We start from the raw sequence: 21,693 nt of genomic DNA, 5'->3' as shown, positions 1-21,693 counted from the left end.
CATCACTACTTACTGGAAATCACTCAAGTCTGGGATTCTACGTACAAAAATTATGCTGTGATCTTCCCTTGCATCATTAATTCATTATCCCTCTTGCACACAGAACCTTAATAATGATCATAAGCATCCTTCGTTCACAACCACAGGATGATCCATGTTAGCACCGAGGGGTGATGCTACGTACGTACATTAATTACTCGAAATTATGATGACAGTACTATATATATATAGTGCTTCTACTGTAACAAAATTGATTAATTCATCATCCCTCGATCGTCTATGTACAGTTGTTGCTCTTTATAGGGGGGTGTTATACATATGATTAAATGGAGTATCTAATTCTTAGGTTTCATTCATTTCAAGTTTTACTTTTAGAACTATAATAAGGCTGCCAGCCTGCGACTGTACGTATGAAAATGTTTTTGAATTTAAAAAAATAGATATCAATTTTCATTTGTTTTTAGATGGATTTAATCTAGTGATGTCAAAGCTATAGAAAATGTACCAAAAAATGTTCAACAATCATAAGTGTGTTTTTTTAAACATAATTTTGGTAATCAGGATCAAGGTAACCGGGATATCTTGCAAAAATCATCATTCAAATCATGAGATTGAAATAATCTTGATAAAAAATTAAAGAGAATTATAAAATATTATATATAACATTTTATAATTCTTTTTAATTTTTTATATATAAAGTTGTATTAACTTTTCAAACTCATGATCCAATTTATTAGACCTCAAACACCCTATTTGATAAAATCATGAAATTCAATTTCCTAATTAATTAATTATTAAATAATAAAATTGAAAAAATAATTTTCATTACAAGGATTTTTTGGATGCCGGGAGGTGCCACATGCACCGTCTCAAATATGTGGGTGTCTCCAACGCCGCCTTTTGGTGTTGTACAAGAGCCTGTCCTCTTTAATTCTTTTTATTTAGCTACATATCAAATTGTCACTAAATTTACTTAATAATAACGAAAAAAAATTGTGAAAAGATGAAAAAGCATTGACTCTAGTTTTAAGATTTTTACTTTTAAAAATATTTAATCATTTTATGAGCTTTTTAATTGTTTATTATTTTTTATACTTGATGAAATATCAAATTATCCCTTGGCTAACATTATAATAATAAAAAAAAACCATTTTAAAAATACAAAAATACCAGTTGAGATCAATTTTTAGTTGCTTCACCGTGCAATTGAGATAAAAAAAAATACTTATTTCTTCCCGTTCAATTTAATAATAACTAATAATCAATTTAATAATAACTAATAGTCATGTAAAAAAACTTTAATGCCCTTAAAAGCAGCTAGTGTTATTGTTCTAGTGGAGAGATAAAACTATTATCATACTGTTTCAGTTAACAGTTTAACAGTGTATCTAGATAAGGAGGTACAGTGTTTTTCCATGTAGAACTAGGTTATTTTAATGACTATCAGGCCTTGGAGCTGTGGAGCTCGCCTTTAAAATCATGGACATGAGGAGTGGCTTTCGCTTGGCACATCTCCTGTCAAATAATGCAAAGATAAACGTGCGCACCCAATAGATTCCACAAATCTCGCCAAAGCCATTATATTCAATAATGTTGTCTTACTGGAAGGCTTAAAACATTATAGTCCATAATTACTTAAACCGATTTCCTCTTCGTCTTTTAGGAGAGGAGGATTGAAAAGAAAATGGGTTTGCAAATAAATACCACATTCAACTGTGAATAAAAGAGCAAAAGGTAATGAACACATCATTACAAAAGAAATATGAACGCAAAAAGGACAGTCTAATTGAGAGCCCTTTACCCCACACAGACATACAGCTCATATTTATTCAGAGCCTTTTTTTTATTTTCCCAGTTTAAAAACAATGTAACAAATGATAGTCCACTTTAAACAATGCCTCTGTTTTGGACCCCGCATGCCTACCAGTGCAACACTCTCTTCACATTTTGCCCATCACTAGGGTTTTATCTTGATTTATTCAGGGAGGACAAGGACGCAATTTACTCCATGAGGCTTCTTCCCCGTAGAAATACAGGGATGGCTCTATCCTTGATGCTTTCCCAGTGCAAACCTGTATCATCAATCTATTTTACGGCACTTTATTCTGGGATTTGTTTTTTGGGCTTGTACATGAGTTATAGTATCGGCCGCTCCTACGGGCCTCTTTATAGAGTCTAAAATGGCCATGATTAACCTAATCTTTAGGGATTAGATGTACATGAACACAGTTTCTAATCCTTAAAATTCTAGCAATCATAGGTTCGAAAAACCTATGGTAATTATTCATGTGGAGTGAAGGAATCCCAAGAAAGAATTGCGAGTTTGGCATGTTACTAAAGCAAGACAAAGTCATACATACGTACAAGAACATATTTTCCAGGCATACCTTCATAGGGATTTACAAATATTCCAACATATCTCTGCTAGTGTTATCACTAGTGCTAGGAGAGCTACATTATTGACTGACATGCCTTGAAACTTACAAGAAAGGTGGCCAAGTCGTGTAGTTTAATATTAAAATCGCACGAAAAATCATAGGCAGAACTAATTCTCAAGGGTGAGAGATAGGAAAAAGGTAAAGATGATTCTTGCTTTTGCCCTTTTTTTTTTTATTATTTTAAAGTATTGAGGCCCATGAAATATGCACAAAAGCATGTACATGAAATGTACAAGCAAGAAAGATCCAAAATCTTTCACCGTTCCTTTTAGATGGATCTCGGCTTGCTGATTCCAGTGCATCAAGATCATGGCTTCACAAAACTTGTGGCAATGAGGCTATCAATGGGCCAGACAAAGCATTAGCAGGCCCACCTCCTCTTTGAGCCGAGTTGGCAGTTGGTCCGCAATTTGAACCCTTTTTCTTTTACATGGGCTCTCTCCTCAAGTTGTGGGGTCTAGAACCTTTAGTTTTGTGACGTTGAAGATGAAAAACAAGTTAATCCTTGCTCTTGGTTAGGTTCTTCTTCAGTATCTCAACTACCCTTTCGGATAGACTCTCAGCAAATGTTCCTAACAAAGGTTCCAGTCCTGAAACTTCAACCCTACTCTTGCATGAAATGTGGCTCCTACATTGCACCAGTTCAGCAATTGCATTGAGCTTATTGGCGATTGATGGAAGTAGCTTCCCTGCATCGCCATATAACTTAGCTCCGGGACTGTTTGATATTTCTTCTGTGGAGTCGCCATGTAACTTAGCTCCGACTGTTTGATATTTCTTCTGTGGAGTCGCCATGTAACTTAGCTCCGGGACTGTTTGATATTTCTTCTGTGGAGGCCATAGTTCCTAATTCTGAAAATAAATGGACTGCATTGTCAGCTGCATTGTCCAAATTTATTAGTGCTTCCCAGCATGCAGTTAGTCTTTGCTGCAGATTGTTTCCTTCAGTTTCAGGAGTGCGTTCCTTTTGATCCATGGCCTCTGTTAATTTCATGTTTAAAGAATCTTCTGCGAGATCGCAGTTGGTCAATTCACCTTGTGAGAGAGCATAGCCCTGTGTTGAGTTCTTTAGGTCCTGCAAGAGGCATAAACAGTCAAAACAATTCAATGTAGCGATCTGGGGTTGTCTTTTCTTTGTAGGAAGTACGAACACATTAATTCCTTGAAGCTGTTCTTGAAACGTCGAAATTTCGTTTCATGTGATTGATTAAGTGCTTCATAATTTGTCTGGATAATACATTAAACCAAAAGAAACATATCCATCTTCAACACATGGTACTTGAATTATCCATAGTAAAAAAATAAAAACGCAAATATTGTTTCTTAGATATAATAAATAAATAAATAAAAACCCACGCGTAATCATCAAAACCTTTACCTTCTACTTTCTAGTTTTCACTTTTTCCAAGAAGGTCTGTGAATTTAAGTACAACAAAAGAACATGAACCACGAGGATTTGAAACAAATTGAAAGACAGACCTGTTCAGAAGATTCTCTCTGTTTCTGTTCTTCCGGATTCTGGGTCATTGGATCCTCTAAGGTAATATGTGGGACAGATTCTGCCTTGCAGGTCGAGATTTTATTGTGAAGATTTTGAACAGGTGTGTCAAACAGGCTCTTGCCTCCTCCAGCATAGTCCTGGCGCACCACATATTTTGCAGAGTACCTTCTTCGAACAGAAGGGTTACTTCCAGCCACCTGTAAACAAGATATTACATGGTGAATATCACTGTAAATCTGTAAAGCTTCACGTCCTAATTATTTGGGTCAACGAAACATTGGTATTGTATTATATTTCCTCTGTCCTATTATTTTAGTATGTCATCGAACTCTATTTGGATAAATATACCTATCAGTTTAATTTCTCACAATCTAATTCTCAAAAAAAGTGGTCAAAATATCTCTGTTCCTTATCATGCAGCAGTTTGTAACATTTGTGTTTACCAAAACCCCTGCCCAGTCCCCAAAATAAGAAGAAATATTTTCCACATATACTGCAAAAAATAGTACCAACCTTGCATGTGGTTGATAAACTGCCAAAATAATGCTTGAAAAAATCACTTCCTTCTGACTTCATATGATCAGCTTCGACTTCCATTGCTTCTTGAATTTGGCATCCCGCTTTATGTGAATGCAACTGCTCTGTCACATGACCAGCAACTGCCTTATGGCATTTACTTGTAATGTGGATGCCAGATAAATTTTCACTTTTCCCAAGAAAGCCATAATTATTGGAACAGGCATGTCTTTTTGAACTAGCTCTGCGCTCCTCTTTTACAGCAAGGTTAGCTTGCGCGGAAGAGCACTCACCATTACTTGGTATTTCTGTTGAATTTTGTTATACAACAAACCCGTTATAAGAAGAAGAAAGTCATTTTAAAACAGGAATGACTTACAATCTCTAATCATGGACTTTTAATGTTCTATAAACTTCGCCTTCAATAGATGCTTCGCAAAACACCTAGTCAGGAGATGCGTATCATATTATAATCACAGCACCACCATTTAGCTTAATTTAGTAGATGCTGTGAGAAAGCGAAAATGAAAACAAAATATTAAATCACAAACAAGAGGGGGAACTGATCTACCTAAAATTAAAAGGTATAAACTCCGAGCCCATCCTTTTTCCATGTCAGCAACACAAAAGGATGACCAGTATTTACCAGAGAAATGTTCCAACAAACAGCAATATCAAGGAAGCTTCAAAATGAAATCTCCTAGCACATGATTCAAGCAAGTATAGCTAGTATTTTCCACAACCACAAGGATCATGACACAGACAAGTTGCAACGAAAGAGAGAACCATGTGATAGAAATGCACAAGTGGGGCCAATAAAAATAGCTGTCTCTGCACCTAGAACTTTTTTTCCACAACCACAAGGATCATAATAACACTGACAAATTTGATTATTTAGGCAAAAGGTCTATCAAACCAACTTCATCAATACACCAGATAGAATTTTACTTCAATTAGTGATGGAAAGAATTACTACTGTAAATTAAACCAGCGATGACACAATGGCTCAATTTGCAGACAATGATGTCACCTAGCTAGCACCCATTGAGTTTATCAGTGTTCGAGACAAACCAGAGAAATATGCTTCCTCCAAAGTCATTGTGTAGCCTGTTGGAGTGCTTAATAACTAGTACCGGTGTGCTACATAATATTGCGGTTCTTATAAAAATACCTATCCTAATGGGTTGGGAAATCACATTTACTGGAATTTTCCAAGCACTGAGTGGGAGACAGTGAAGGAATATTGATACAACCACGTGAATCCATGACAAGGTGATGCATAAAGCAACTTAAGGTCTTCAAAGTGTGCTACTTGATATGCGTATCCCCTCTGGTCAACATAATATTTCCTAGAGAAGTTACAGTAGGCTTGGTTTGAAAACTGTCATATTTATCCTCTGTGCCAGCTTTGTTCACCAAGAAAAGTGACTAAGATGTGATGTGGGAGAATAAGATCAGCCTTACTCGAATTTGGTGAGGCAACTAGCATGTTCGGATCTGCTAAATGAGGCATCTCCGGAGAATTGAGTGGATCCAAACATACAGTATAGACATTCAGCCAACGTTTGTCCATGGCAAAGCAACTGAAGCACAAATGTGGCAATGAGAAGGAGAGAATAGAGTGCCTACTATTTCCAACAAATAGTTAATCGACATCACTACTGCTTGCTCACCTAAGAGTATCTAGAGGCATTGGTGAACTTTGGTTGTTTTCACTAGCAGAACTTCCAGATAAGCTACTGATGTTTGACTCCCTGCTTCCCAAAACAGTACCGAGTGGACTTTGAACTTCTGGGCACAATGCACCACATTCCCCACCATCAACGTCCGGCAGGCAAGTTTTTAGTTCTAGTTGCTGCTGTGGTAGGCATCAACAGTAGGAACCATAAAGGAGAAGATAGCAATCAGAATAAAAAATGCACAGAATATCTATACTTCATGAAACTTGCTACAGAGCTAGAAGAATGAGTAAAAACTTATTACACAGATAAAGTAAGGGATTACATTTAGAAAAATAATTCCAACTGAAATTTTAAGAGTTTTTATTTAGCGGAATCAACAGCATTTGATTGATGAACAACTCAATATACATGGTATATGAAGTCCTAATGTTTATAATGTTGTGAGTTACTACTGATGCCATAAATAGTATGATCCATTGTTTTCTTGATCATCTCAAACCAGCACAGATGTCTGTTATCCAGTACATTCTTAAATTCTATAAATATAAAAAAATATTTCTGGAGATTAACGAAGTTCAAAAGTCTCACTTAAAAGTGTGCTAAAATGAAACATGTTGGGATAAAAATCCTGAAGTGAAATATTATAATGCAAGCAAAAGTGCGATAAGGAATATGAATTTTGATTTTATTAACAAACAAAAAACCTAACAACACATGTTTTCATATTTGTATGTTGAGGTCCTATAAAATTACCTGAAATGAAGCGAAATCTGGATTTTTTGAAACACTATTAGAGCCTTCAACTTTAGCTTGTGCCCATCTTGGAAGTCTTGAAATGCTAAATCTAAACATTGAGATCCGTGGAGGCCGCTCTCCTTGATAAAACTTTTTTTCTCCAAATTGGTTGGAGTTTTCAGGCAAAAGCATTTTTTCAGCATTGTATGTGCACTGCTGGTCTTCTGCTTCAGAAAACACGATTTGATTAAAAGCAGATGGTGGGCCTAGGTCTTTTGGGGACAAGGGAACAGCATTTTCCTTCATTCGCTGCAGCATCCTGGAAGACATACGACTCGGTAGTTTCCACACAAAAATACAACTATCGCCCCCAACCTGACAACAAAGTTAGGGATGCGTGCATCATATGAGAAAGGAAAGGCTATGCAAAAGCCATGTTAAAAAAAAAATCATTTTTACCAATCAGAAAAATAAAAATCAGTGATCTTGAAGGGGATCATAGGATGGTGCTGTCAAAAAGGTCTTTGGCTAACGAATCGCATGCATGCAAGCCCGCACATCTTGCCTTACCAACACGAACGAATTTTCCTATCTACCTTTAGATCTCTACCTATGTGAAAGTAATGAGAAAAGTTAAGAAGGAACGGTTCCTATTTATCCTCATGCTATGTTATTCAATCAATGACGATCCAATATAGATGCTTTTCAAATCAGGTAAACCTCCAACATGAACCAGAAAAGTGTCATATGATTATTCAATCAATGAAGATCCAATATAGATGCTTTTCAAAATCAGTTAAACCTCTAACATGAACCAGAAAAGTGTCGTATGATTATACATTCAAACTGATTTATGTTGAGAGAGACAGTATTCTGCATCATTAGATTATAGAAGCCTGATGACTCATGGTGATGAAGCTACAAATATATGCATAATTATGAGTTGGTTGAGTACAGAAGATTCCATAGACATGATGCATGTTAATCAAGAACTAATGGCATAATAAGGACTCACAGATACCACATGCTTGCAGTCAGGCAAAAAGATCACACCAGTTATTACTTCACCATGTCCCACAGCTCTTGTGACCAACTCTCCACTGATAGCATCATACATGCACAAAGACTTGTTAGAGTAGGAGCATGCCAAATAACTGCAGCTTGGGTCCATTGAGACCTGTAAAACATGATTATTCTCAGCTTCTGAACATGATGATGCTGCATTGCCAAGCTAATCATTAATGCAACTCACCTTTATTGGGTCTCCAAAATCTTTATCATGCTTGAATGATCTAGTTAGCTTCCCAGAAGCAATGTCGAATGTGTTTATCTTCTTATCCTGTTAGGAGATCAACTAAATCAATAACCATGCAAGTTCTGGCATCCAAAAACTAGACTTTGCTACTTGTGTCATAGGCTGCTAAATCAACAGATGCTTTGTTTGCATAATGTAAACACATGGGGAGCAATTTGATTGGGCGCACTTAAACCGGTAGTGGACACTGGAAGTTCCGCTACCCACTCATCATAAATAATTCACTTCTGTTTAGGAAACTTTTAAGGTTAGTTACCTGCCCAACAGTAACAACAAACTCCATTGCTGGATCTAAAGCCATGTCATACACGGTTCCATGAGACGCCATTTGATGATGACGTCGAGAGATCTTACAACAGCTCTCTGCAACACAAACATCTCGGAACACCAGTGACCTATTGAAAGAAACAACAAGGTCAACTACGAAAGAGCACCAGCTAAAAAATGTAATACCAATCATAATTTGTCTTAAAACTGACCTAATGCATGAAAAAAAAGTCATTCATTTCAAATGCCAAAATAGATTGATTTCATTCCATTCTTTTTTGCAAGCTCTCTCATGAAAATTAAAGTTTCAAAGGTTTCTTAATGCATATAAAAAAGTGAATATGTAGTGGCCTACCTATCAGCACTGCAACTGAGAATCTTATGGCCATGGAAAGTGAGTTTTACAGAAGTCACGGCAGCTGAATGGTCATCAATACTTCCAATGAGATCAAAATTCCTGAAAAGTAGAGAAAACCTAATCAACCACAAGAACAAACAGGCTGAAAAGATCATGAACTAGGTAAAGTTAACCTTTCGACGTCATAAAGATGGATAATTCGATCTCGCCCCCCTGATGCAAGGAAGCAATTGCTATCCACCACATCTCCAGAAATAACACGTTTCTTGCTTGACAAGCTGAAGCTCAATGAGAGGATCTCTGCCTCATGAATGCCCTGCCACAATAGCCCATATTTATTCATCATAAGTCACATTGTACTTAAACTTCCTGTCGTGCAAAAACATAACTTATTGGTTTATATTGATTTATCTCTTGAAGTAAGCATTTCAAAATGATAATTAGATGCCTAATTTTTACCTGAAAACATGCATAATCAGAAGTTAGTAGGTTATATATGTGAAGATTTCCCTCGCAATCACCAGCAACCAAGTACTTTCCATCTGAACTAGCAGCCATTGACCGAAACCCTTGAGTGTCAACTCCTGCCTCTGCAGTGTTTCGCTCCAAAATCCCAGAACTTACTGCATCAACAAGGACAATGGAGACAGTCAACCAGGCAAAAACACCAAGATGAGTTCAACAAGTAACTACTATAAGGCTTGCCACATGATCTTAACATTGTTCATGCATCTGTGCATATACATTTTTAAAGAAGTGTGATGGTCATTGCAATCTTGGAAATTTACCTAAACGTGTGCCACCCACTTGTTTGGCATTCAAGGATTGATGATCTGCATCATCCTCTACCAAATTGGATTGCAAAGTAAGATCCCACAACCTAATAGTACCATCTGCCGAGCATGTTGCAAATGAAACTCCACCAGAACAACCTCTTGCAACACATGCTAGAGATGGATCGTGCATGTTTTCACAACAAAGATTCTTGACATCCCAAATGCATGCAGAGTGTGAAACTAATGCATAGCACCTCGTTGCCTGGAAGGATAAGAAAGGTTAGGTTGCAATGAGCTAGCAATCTATGTACAAGTTCCATTAAAATAACTTTGGAAGCCGATCTTGAGCAACAAGCAATCAACATGCATGGAACAGAAAATAAATTAAATGTATAAGCTTTTCAAGCAAATAAACAAGAACTACAAGAACCAAGAATATACATTAAGCAATTACCTCTTTCATATCATGAATATTCCATATATAGAGAGTATGATCTCCATAAACAACCACTACAAAGCACAAAGAGTGGTTATTTTAAGTTGCAATCAAGGTGGATTCACACCAATACGACAATAAACACTTAAACGCTTACCTAACTTTTCTGAGGTAGAGAATTGACAAGCAATTGCATCAGGCAGAGCAGGCACAAGTTGAGAATCCTTTTCAACTTCTATAGTCTGAAAATGAAAATTAGTGTCCCCCCGGAAACTTTTGGCATTCGAATATAGCAGAGTTCCGGCATGATTGAGTGTCTCACTAGTAAAGAGTTTTACAATTCCATTACAACAAGCACAAGCAATGAGCTTATCGGATGCAGATAGTGCATAGCCTTGTTCTACCTGCAATTTAAGATTTAAAATTGTAAAACAAAGGCTGAAATCAGAAAAGAATGATGTATTTAACAGACATTGTGTAATTTTGATTCTTTCCCATTCAAAAAGCTTTAATCTATCAATACAAAACTTAAAGTACCATCAATCCAGCCATTGTAATTTATGGGTCACAACACAGCATTCAGAATAGAAAAATTGAAATTAGGTCAATGAAGAATTTATTAGGCTGTGACCCCTGTGCTTCTATAAAAACAGAATCAACTCCTAGGGAATCAAATCACAATCTACCTTTGCTAAGACAGAAGGTGATATCTAGAATCCATCATGAATATATAAGATAATTATGTAACCACACCTTTAAGTCCACTGTCTTTCTTACTGACAGCCCAGAATCCACAAGGCATAAAGTACCTGTAAATAAAAGCAGCAGAATTGGACTAACATCAAGAACTCCAGTGTATTAAACATCATAAAGTGATGGTATAGGAAATCCAACCTTCATCCGTCAACACATAAATGGGAAACAAATCACCAACTTGTTCAGCTGTGGCAGGACTATTATTCATCCCGATTGCAGACGTGACAGAAATGAATGAACTTCCTTTCTGAGGTCCAAGATTAACAGGCTTCCCATGCATTGCAAGTGATCCTGTCCCATTACTTAAGCGAGTCCCTGGAGAAGATCCAACTGTCCAGAATTTCAAGTGCTTTTTTCCGGCAGTTACAATGAATTTCGCATCTGATGAGAAGCTCACAGATGTAACAGCAGAACAAGATGAACTTGCTTTAAGCTTGGTCACCAAAATCCCACTTCTCCAATCCCAAAGATATATGTATCCTCCAACCGAAACAACATGCTCTCCTTGAAATACCAAAAAAAAAAAAACAAGAAACACGTACAGATAAAATTTCTAATAAGCCGTGACAGGAACCACTGAGAAACAAAAGCATCAAATTGATTGATCGGAACTAACCGTTGGGTGAGAAAGCAATACATTCAACTCCATAAAGATGACCCTTCAGTTCAGATACAAAACTCATGGTCGAACAGTCCCACACTAACACTGCAGGTTGATTCCCAGACTGCAAAATCATATTAGATGCATACAGATAAAAAAACACCTTTCTTAAATCACAACCTAACTTCTTTGAAAAACTTGTTAAACACATATTCCTTGAATTAAACATAATATTTTATCCTATTACAACCCGGACTTTTAATCACTAATTTATACCATTATGATCACTTAATTTTCATTCAAAATCACGAAAGCTCCTCCTCCTATCATAAAAATTCGAATTCAATTCGCAATCACGTCTAATTGGTTGTAATCCATTACAAGATAATTAAACAAATAACATAAACTATTCAAATTAAAAAATCAAATTTATATACCTCTCCAGCAGCTATGAACCGGCCATCACGTGACATGGCAACACAAGTCAAGGGTTTGGGTGGTCTATGAGACACCAAGAGATGCGATTGAGTAGTTGAATCCACATTGTAAACAACCACAACACATCCTGCAATATAAGCAAATCTTGCCGTTGATGTATTTGAAGCTAATCCATTAGCATTCTTCGTTGTTAATCCAATAATTTCTTCCAAAACCAGCTGAAAATTTTTGAAAAACGCCAGAATTAGGGCTTTTTTAAAAAAATTGGGGATTTTGAGGGAATCTTTATAATATTAGTAATGGTTCTTACCTTTGAAGATGACGATGTTTCTGATTTCTTGACTTTGCGATTGTTGATTTTCATTTTTATTATTTTATTTTCAGAAAAAGAAAATCGTGATGCGAGAGAGAGGGAGAGGAGATTTTTTACGACTAGAGAGATTTTATAGGGTAGGCTGTAGACGTTAGGCTTTTTGAAGAGGAATGAAGCGGGAATTCTCTTCAAAATTGTAAATGAGAGGAATTTTTATTAAATTATGCGTTACATAATTTAGGAAAATTGCGTTTGTTTGTTGGAGATAGAATTTTTTTCAGAAAATGATTGGAAATTCTTTTTTTGATGTTTATTTTGTATGAAAAAACAAGTTTTTTTATAACAGTAAATGAAAAAAGATAATGTATAAGAATATACAATTATTACGTATGAGTTGGTATAAATATTAAAAATTTTAAGAATATGTATAAATTATTAGATTAGTACTGTAATATCTTCTACATTTTTCTAAATATTTAACATTTCTTATTACATGTATATTTATTTTCATAATAAATAATCATTCTATTATATTTTGTGTTCTCATTCACTATAGAAAGGACTAGATAGTTTCACATTATTTCGTGGGTTGGGGTAATTTTTTTTTTAATATAAAAAAATTATATTTAATTAATGCCAATATTTTTAAAGAAACTACCAAAATCTAAAACTCTAGTTATTTATTTATTTAAGTTCAATAAACTCGATTAATTTAATAATATGATAAAAAAAATAATTAATAGTAAATAAAGCGAGAAAGATTTTGTTGGAATTATTAACTATAAAAAAAAATAAGTTGTAAATATCATCTCGGGATGAAGAAGATAAAAAATCATTGGAAACTCATCATCGTTCCGATGCGGACATCACTCCACCACTAGAAAGTGCTCACTAAGATGGTTTTAATGCCCACTTTGAGAGGCTATACAATGATACTAAAAAAAGGTCGCACGCTCCATCAGAGCAATGACCTAGAAAGCAAATCAAATAAAATATCATAAAGTTAGCATCTCATACTTAATGTAATTTAATAAAAAAACAAGATTTCTTTTTTTAAAAACTAAATTTCACAAAGAATGACAAATAAAAATGCTTAAAATAACTTAAGTCATTTTAAAAAAAAGTGAAAAATCTATAAATAAAAAATAGATAACGGAGTCCAATCTCCAATTAAATAAATGTTGAAGGATAAAACTGAAAAAATATTAATTTAAAAAAAGAAAGTAAAAAAACAAGCAAACACAAGTGAATCTCTATATTGATATTGATCATGTTGTTGGTTATCTAACAATGAGGATGCCAAGGTGTTTCATAGGCAAGCTTGATTACAGTAAGAAAACTAGAAAAAAAAATACTTCAAATACATTGATGTTAAAAACAAAGTTATTTTTAAATTTGATGCAAATGATTTGGACTTTAATGATGATGTTGTTGTTGTGTTGATATAAATGTTGATAATATGGCATGAATATAAATGATGACAGTTTTGGTAATGAAAGAAGTAAAGGGCTTAATGTTGTCACTTGTAGCGCATGTAAGGAAAATGATGAGCAGGAGGAAGATGATGACTATATTCCTTCCAATAATAAAGGAGTTGAAATTTACTAAAAAAATAGAAAAATAAATGGATTGATGTTTAAAAGGTTATTTATGTTTTGTTAAAAGTTTGATGGCGCCTGATAATCAAAGAATGAGTGGAAAATAAGCAGTGGTGAGGATGATTTTTTATGTTGGAGCTTCATCATCTCAACACTAACCCAGACTAGTTGCATTGATTGAAGTATGTAAAAGAACATATAGATTTGATGGGTTTATCTTTGGTTGTTATTAGATACTATGAACAATATTTTATGGATCATTTATTAATGTCATGAAAGGTTTAAACATGGATTTGACTTTATGTTTATTGCAACTCAAATATAAATTTCTAGTGTTATTCATTTCATTTGATCATAATAAATAATATCATAATTATAAATATTAAAATTAATTATCATTTGTGATTCACCTTCTCGTACTCCAACAATTAATTCATTGTCATTAATAGATTTACACTAAGAAATAAATGTACAGTTACATGATTTGTCATCATATTTGTAGAATAGCTTGTTTTTATTTGCATCTTGATTTCGATATCCTGACAACTATACACACACACACACACTTTCTAATTATTGGACTTTAATCCATCTAAGTTGTTTTAAACTTAAAGGCTAATAACATTTGATGAATATGATGACATGTATTCAACAACATATGCTATAAATTTTAGGTTATTGTTGATAATGTGTATTTTATGTTGTTGTTAGTTCTAAGTGAGTTGGATTTTTATTTGGCGATATGTGTTTTTGGGCTATTATTACTTGTAAGTGCACTAACTTTTATGTTGGAAATATGTGTAATGGGTTTTGTGAGATAGATTGCACGAATACAATTGTAGATTTTGAGTTGTAATGGTGTTGGGTGGCTTGATTGAAATGGTGAATAATTATTGAGAAAATTTTATTGGCATGTTTTTTAATTTGATTACTGTGTTTGTTAGAAATGTTAAAGGTTGGGAGAGAGCATTTGTTAATGGTTGTGGAAATTTTGTGGGAATAGAGATTGAATTTGTTATAGACATTAACATAATGGCCTTTTATAAATATAAAGCCATTGTTAAAAGGCTATTTTTTCCAAAATATTTATCAACGGTCACGTAGTGGTAATTTTATTATTTTTAATTGAAATGAGTTTTTTAGTCATTAAGTTTAAAATAATAGCAAATATGTAAATATTCTAATATTTTTTATTGATTTTTTTTAACATCCAAGCTGGAGGAAGTAAAGTGTTATAAAATATTAAAATTGAGAATGTAAAGTATAATTTCACAAAAATAGATCAAACTATAAGAGATTCAATGTAATTTTTCATTTTTAACTTGAATACTATGTGTAGAATATTAAAACGGAATCATAATGAAATTTGAATTTGATTTTTATTGATGAATTATTTCAAGATGAAAAACACATAGACTTCTCAAAACAAAATATACACACTCTTTTTATTAATTTTTAAAGGTTGGTTTTATTCTCACTTTATGAATTGTTAATCCCACTTCAATGTTTATTAAAAGTTTTATTAATAGGTTATATTCTATCCTATATTTTTAGTATAATTATGGAGCATCTTGTTTTGACAAAATCAAATATAATTTTATAATTATTAAAATTTATAATTAAAAGTTGAAGTTTTCAATATTTTAATGACTCTATTATATTTCTTGGTGTAGATATCTTATTGTTGTATAATATTTGGAAACATAGAACAATAACAAGAACAAGAAGGTAGCATGACTAAGTTTTTCTTTTTGAATAAATTAAATTTGGTGATAAAAAAGACAAAATTTAAATATCCTGATTATAAAAAAGAAGGCGTTCTACTTTTAGCTATATTTTTTAGATATAAAGTAACACCGATATTTAATATCATCATTTGAGAAAAATCTAATTAAGGGTTTGAACTATCAAATTAGTTATGAACCGAGAATAATTGTAGTTTTCTTATGGCGCTCAACAATGAGTTTTTTATTATTTAATTGGATTTACTATTTTCTTGTTTATAGAGTGTTTGGAAACACGATACAAACCTTCGTTTCCAAAAAATTTTTTGATTTATTTCTGTTTAAAATAAAAATTTTAATATATTTTTAGATCGTTTTGATGTGTTAATGTCAAAAATGATTTTTTTTTTTAAAAAAAAAAAAAACTTTAATTTGTTGCATTTCTAAAAGCAAAGCACTTTGAACCGCCACTGCCACCACATTTCCAAACAAGCCCCTTAATAACTAAAAAAGACATATATTAATATTGATGATTTTTAATTGAAATATTGTACATTTTAACTACTGTTATTACATCATGAAATAAACAATAATTTATATAAATTTGTTTTTATTGTTCCATTAAACTATTTGCAATTCCATCATGTACGGAAATCAATCTGACAAGGATACAGTTTCCATGACTTCTCGAGCATGCAACAACATCAGGTAAAATATCATTACATCAGGTAAAAAAACGTCAGGAACAAAATTGGGACTGCGATCAAATTCTGCAAATGCTATGTCATCATGCAATCTCCTTCTAATATAATTATATAATGTCATTGAATAATATTAAACATTAGTTTTTCAAATAAAACACAATATTTGAAAAAAAAATTATAGTTTTTTTATTTTACTGGGTCAGACCCAGACACTGGGCATTTCAGTTTAGGCCGGACACGGTCCGACCATGAATAATGGAGACACTCTCCACTATTCACTTTGCAGAACCGTAATGGAGAGCAACCTAAACGAAGGAGAAGGGGGGGATGGGGATGGGGAAGAGTAGCGCGATGGTGATAGACTAAGGGATGATGGAAATGTTGAAGGCCTGTCACTCTCCACTGTTCACATGCAACATGAACACTGGAGAATGTAGAAGATGAGGGAAAGGGAGAATGACAAGAAGAAGGGAAAGAGGAATAGTAGTGGCTGACGATGGGAATATAAAAGGCCAATGGTAAGCTGAGGGAGCTGCTCTCCATTGTGCTTTGATTTGTTTTCAATTGAATTATATTATTTTTATGATCCAGGTTTAGTAGGTTAACTAAAATTAATTGAGATATTTTATTTATTTATTTTTCTTAACTTCATCATTTTAATGTTATGTTCATTGTAAATGAATTTTTTATATATTATAGATTTATCACGATCTCATGATCAATTTTAACTTTTAAAAAACCGAGTTCAAAATTATTAAATGACCAATATTTACATGAAATTTTTTTAAAAATCAAAATTATTAAGTGATTAATCTTAAACTTTTAAATTTAAAAATTTATTTAAATTATTAAATGACCAACCTTGACAAAAAAATTCAAAAATAGATGTAAAGAATCTCAAAACAAGAAATATAAAAAAAATAAATTATTTTTTATCTTTATTGTTTTTTTCTTTTCTATCTTAAAACAGTAAGAAAATTCCAATGATATAATTAAAATTTCCGATTATTTGATAGATATATCTATTTCAATAATTAAGCAAATCATGATCCGTAATTCAATAATACTATTTATGGAAATTAAATCATCCCATTCATAATTGTGTTAAAACCGTGTAAGGATATGCATTAAAATTTTCGATTATTTGATAGATATATCTATTTCAATAATTAAGCAAATCATGATCCGTAATTCAATAATGCTATTTATGGAAATTAAATCATCCCATTCATAATTATGTTAAAACCGTGTAAGGATATGCAGTCATACCAAGGTGAATAAATAGAAAAAGAAAAAGAAAACGAGGAAAGAAGATTTGCTTCCCTTTCTGGTTCGAATAAATTTATTTAATTTGTTTCCTAAATTGCATGAAACTTCCAAATAAAGAATGCCCATTTTAGTTTCTGGCACCTCTTTAAAGGGACTGGGAATACCGTGAGACCGTAAAACGAGAGATCAAGAAGTTACAGACTCCGTCCACAACGATAGAAAAAACGATGGTGTTTTTCTGTCAACATCCATCATGGATATCCTTCATCCTTTTATTTGCAATAAGCTTTGCATTTTGCCTTGCTGAAGTGGATTCATCATCGCCATTAAAGGGTTGGAACTTCGGAGAACTTCCCAAGAATACTCCTATTCCTCCATCTGGGCCTAGCAGAGGTAGCTCAGATTATCCACCACCACCTCCAAGGCTACTGCTTAAGGGTTGGAGCTTTGGACAACTCCCTAAATATACTTCTATTCCGCCATCCGGGCCTAGTAGGGGAAGCTCAGATTATCCACCACCACCACCTCCCACCTCCTCGTTTAAAGGTTGGAACTTTGGACAACTCCCTAAACATACTCCTATTCCTCCATCCGGGCCTAGTAGGGGAAGCTCAGATTATCCACCACCACCACCACCTCCTCCCACCTCCTCGTTTAAGGGTTGGAACTTTGAACAACTCCCTAAATATACTCCTATTCCTCCATCCGGGCCTAGTAGGGGAAGCTCAGATTATCCACCACCACCACCTCCCACCTCCTCGTTTAAAGGTTGGAACTTTGGACAACTCCCTAAACATACTTCTATTCCGCCATCCGGACCTAGTAGGGGAAGCTCAGATTATCCACCACCACCACCTCCCACCTCCTCGTTTAAAGGTTGGAACTTTGGACAACTCCCTAAATATACTCCTATTCCTCCATCCGGGCCTAGTAGGGGAAGCTCAGATTACCCATCGCCACCACCACCGTCGTCATTCAAGAATTAGTATTTCGGAATGTAATTTAAAGCTCTGAATAATCGAGGCTTAGTTGTGGTAAAAGTTATGGATTGTTTAAATTTATTTTCCTTTAAAGGTTTATTTTGTACCACTATCATCTTTCGTGGGGTTTAAACCACATACAAGTGATGATGGACTGAAAAACTCAATGAAATGCACAAACTTCCCCGCGTCACCTTAAATAGTTGTTTCAGATCACATTACTGACAATGACATTAAGCTCACTTTTTTGCTTAAATTCAATTTATGAGTAAGCGATCTAATTTTGGGACCCCTTATTTTTTATGTTGTATTTGTTAGCGATTTTTATATTTGAAGCTTTATGTTGCCACTATGATTGCCCCTGCGAGCATTATGAGGATATTTGTTCATCTCTGGTCATTTTTCATCATAAAGAAATTATTTCCTTTAATACTCATGGTTTGTGATGGAGTTTTTAAAATTATTGTTTAGTTATTGTCATTGTGATGAACTCAGAACAAATAGAGTCGTCTTTAGTTGTTTTTCATTTTTTATATATATAATTATCATTATTTTTGTTAAAAACTTTGTGAACTAGTCAAATGAAAAATTTTTTTGTTGTAAAATATTTTATTTTTTGTTTCTTTCAAGTTTTTGGAATCAAGTCGTAAAATTTAATAATTGTATTCATACAGGTCCAATCACTGAAATAATATGACTAAGATCTAAATTTGAAAATATTTTTATCGAAATGGAAAACTTAATTTCTTGGTCAAAAGTAGAAAAACATACCATTTAAATGCTAAGATATAATTTTAGATATTTTTGTTGACACATAATAAAATAGGTGTTGGTTGAAAAGAAATAGTTATTAGTCATTAGCACACGAGCCAAGTCCTTTATAGATAAGGTGTGTGAGTAGGCCACACCCTTAGCCTGTTTGTTTTTTTTTATTTTTAATTTCATGTATTTTTAACCTTTTAATTTTTTTTTAAAAATATCATTTCATGGTTTGTTTTTTTAGAAGTTTTTTTTTTTTTTTTAACTCCATGGGCTGCTAACCACTCCACCGTCGCCCTCTTGGCCATTCGTGCATTTTTGGGACTCGCTGAGGGTGCTGCTTTGCCATCATGGCTGTAACCCGCGCGTGTTGCATACATGTGTTACATTCAAATAAAATCAGTAATGCTTAACTATGTCCTCGTCTATCTGTGGTTAGGTGGTTTCCAAGCCATGAACGAGCAAGTGCAGTCGGAATTTCAATGGCTGGATTTCATCGTGGCAATGTCGTAGGCTTATTATTAACTCCAATTATGTTGTCAGCCATTGGATTTTCTGGCCCTTTTGTTCTCTTCTCGTCTCTATGGCTAACAAGATGGGCGGATGGGGTCACCAGTGATCCAAGAGATAGCCCCTTTGCTAGCAAATCAAAGCTGAGGTTAATCCAAGCTGGTAAAACTGATTCTCCAGCAAATAGTAGTGGCCAGCTTCCTCCACTTACGTCTCCTCTTATCAAACGCTCTAAATTACAGGGATATTTTGTTCTTCTATCTTGGATTCCTCTTTATATCAACACTGTAAGTTATTAATACCTCTTATCTTTTATTTTATTAACGTCGAAGGATCATGGTGAGAGCTTTGTGCTTAGAAACCAGCTCTTATGAGACGATATGCTATTTTGAATCAGTAAATAGCATATTTAAGACTTTTATGATTAGTTAATCACAAATTTCTTTTTGAATGCAGGTATTTAATGTGAACTTGAAGCAAGCGGCATGGTTTAGCGCTGTCCCATGGGGAACAATGGCGATTTCTGGTTACATTGCAGGGGCATAATCCGATTCGTTGATCAAGGCTGGCTACTCTTTGACGTCAGTCCGAAAGATCATGCAGGTAATTCCTCTACCCATTAAGGGAAAGTGTGCCTTAGATACTTGGCCTGTGATTCTTGTTTTAATTGGAAAATAACCAGAAAAAGAAATAAATAAAAAGGAAAAAGAGAGCAGGGGGAGCTGAGTTGATTGTAAATCACAGTATTAGTGAGCTCTCTTATCTTAGGTATGTTTTTGTAAGACCTAACGGTGGAAGCTCAGACCTTATACATTGGTTTTGAAGTAAAATTTTGACACGCTTGATATGACAGATACCTTTTCATATGACTGCTAGGCTGATTAATATTTAAATGTGCAGTCTATTGGATTCATTGGACCTGGTGTTTCATTGCTCTGCTTAAATTATGCCAAGACACCGGTGGCTGCAGCTGTTCTAATGACAATAGCACTGAGCTTGAGCTCTCTCAGCCAAGCTGGCTTTCTTCTCAACATGCAAGTAAGTTTAACCATCATGTAGCTTGTTAATTAGCTCTACGAGTAGACTCACTGCTTCTCCAGCTACTTGGATCCCCTCCAGTTGAGCTCATTTTCATTTATTATTTTCTTTTTAATCAGGATATAGCACCTCAGCATGCAGGATTTCTCCATGGTAAGTTCAGGGCTTCTTGGCGATGTTTTCAACTAGATAATCAATGTTATTTTAAATACCTGCACTTAAGATTTTGTCACCAAATGTAATGACTTGCTGTACAGGAATAGCAAGTTCAGCTGGAACATTAGCAGCAACAATCAGCGCCATTGGAACAGGTTATTTTGTTCAGTGGTCAGGATCTTCTCAGGCGTTCCTAAGAGTCACTGCAGGGCTCTATTTCGTTACAGCCATCTTTTGGAACTTGTTTGCTACAGGAGAGCGAGTTTTCTAGACTAGACTCGAGTGTAGTGAAGTTTCCAGTATTCTGGAAACAGCTCAGTTCTAGAACTATGAATAATATCTATGTAAAAGGGTGAAGAATATGAGTTGATGCAGGTTAAAATCTTAAGTCAAATCAATCTAGGCATGAAATGCTTAGAATGGAGGGAATTGGTGGTGTACAGTCATTTTTTTTTTTTTTTAATATGGGTATCCAGATCAGTTTATATATATCTTGAATAATCCTACGGGTTATAAAATTAACGACCATATAAGCCTCTAATTATCCTGAGAGAACTTGAATTCATGATCATTGGAAAGCAAATCCAAAACCTGACCAGTTGAGCTATCTTTTAGGGTTATAGTCTGTTTACTGAGTGCATTAATGCATCCCTTATGTTTTTTAGTGGTTGGTTTTCACTTTGATATGTCCATTAGAATGAACTTGTACAAGGAATTAGTGTACACAATATCAAACTGTAAGACAAAATTAGTGTCACGCAACATAAATAATCATCTTTGTAACTTGTTGTTTATTATGACATGTTGTCTTCATCTTTTTGTA

At 34.2% G+C, this 21,693-nt stretch overlaps 3 protein-coding genes across 5 annotated transcripts; 2 read left to right on the top strand and 1 right to left on the bottom strand.

Moving 5' to 3' along the window:
- Positions 1-3,057: 3,057 nt before the first annotated feature.
- LOC118048384 (uncharacterized) lies at positions 3,058-12,390 on the bottom strand. Of its 3 annotated transcripts, none has more exons than XM_035058033.2 (20): positions 12,130-12,390; positions 11,819-12,037; positions 11,397-11,505; positions 10,919-11,284; positions 10,778-10,833; positions 10,182-10,428; positions 10,043-10,098; positions 9,601-9,850; positions 9,272-9,435; positions 8,986-9,128; positions 8,810-8,911; positions 8,444-8,582; positions 8,125-8,211; positions 7,888-8,049; positions 6,891-7,247; positions 6,129-6,313; positions 5,920-6,038; positions 4,453-4,763; positions 3,918-4,136; positions 3,058-3,513 (listed from the first exon to the last, which is right to left on the bottom strand). In XM_035058033.2, the coding sequence occupies exons 1-20, from the start codon at positions 12,181-12,183 to the stop codon at positions 3,193-3,195; spliced, it is 3,666 nt and encodes a 1,221-aa protein (XP_034913924.1). In that variant the 5' UTR covers positions 12,184-12,390; the 3' UTR covers positions 3,058-3,192. The 3 variants fall into 3 exon arrangements, with proteins under 3 accessions (XP_034913924.1, XP_034913925.1, XP_034913926.1); XM_035058034.2 differs by having other exon boundaries at positions 6,129-6,310; XM_035058035.2 differs by lacking the exon at positions 12,130-12,390 and having other exon boundaries at positions 11,397-11,486; positions 11,819-11,957.
- Positions 12,391-19,442: 7,052 nt separating this feature from the next.
- Positions 19,443-21,325, top strand: LOC118048385 (probable anion transporter 3, chloroplastic). The gene is made up of 5 exons (XM_073409664.1): positions 19,443-19,963; positions 20,133-20,279; positions 20,577-20,714; positions 20,834-20,867; positions 20,972-21,325. Exons 2-5 carry the CDS (start codon positions 20,274-20,276, stop codon positions 21,139-21,141), a joined length of 348 nt encoding a protein of 115 aa, XP_073265765.1. The 5' UTR covers positions 19,443-19,963; positions 20,133-20,273; the 3' UTR covers positions 21,142-21,325.
- Positions 19,649-20,222, top strand: LOC140955674 (probable anion transporter 3, chloroplastic). The gene is made up of 2 exons (XM_073409695.1): positions 19,649-19,963; positions 20,133-20,222. The coding sequence occupies exons 1-2, from the start codon at positions 19,649-19,651 to the stop codon at positions 20,220-20,222; spliced, it is 405 nt and encodes a 134-aa protein (XP_073265796.1).
- Positions 21,326-21,693: the final 368 nt, after the last annotated feature.

Source organism: Populus alba, chromosome 6 (assembly GCF_005239225.2).
Source record: "Populus alba chromosome 6, ASM523922v2, whole genome shotgun sequence".
NCBI lineage: Eukaryota > Viridiplantae > Streptophyta > Magnoliopsida > Malpighiales > Salicaceae > Populus > Populus alba.
Note: the sequence above shows the minus strand (reverse complement) of the source record. Positions and strands in the feature narration are given on the sequence as shown.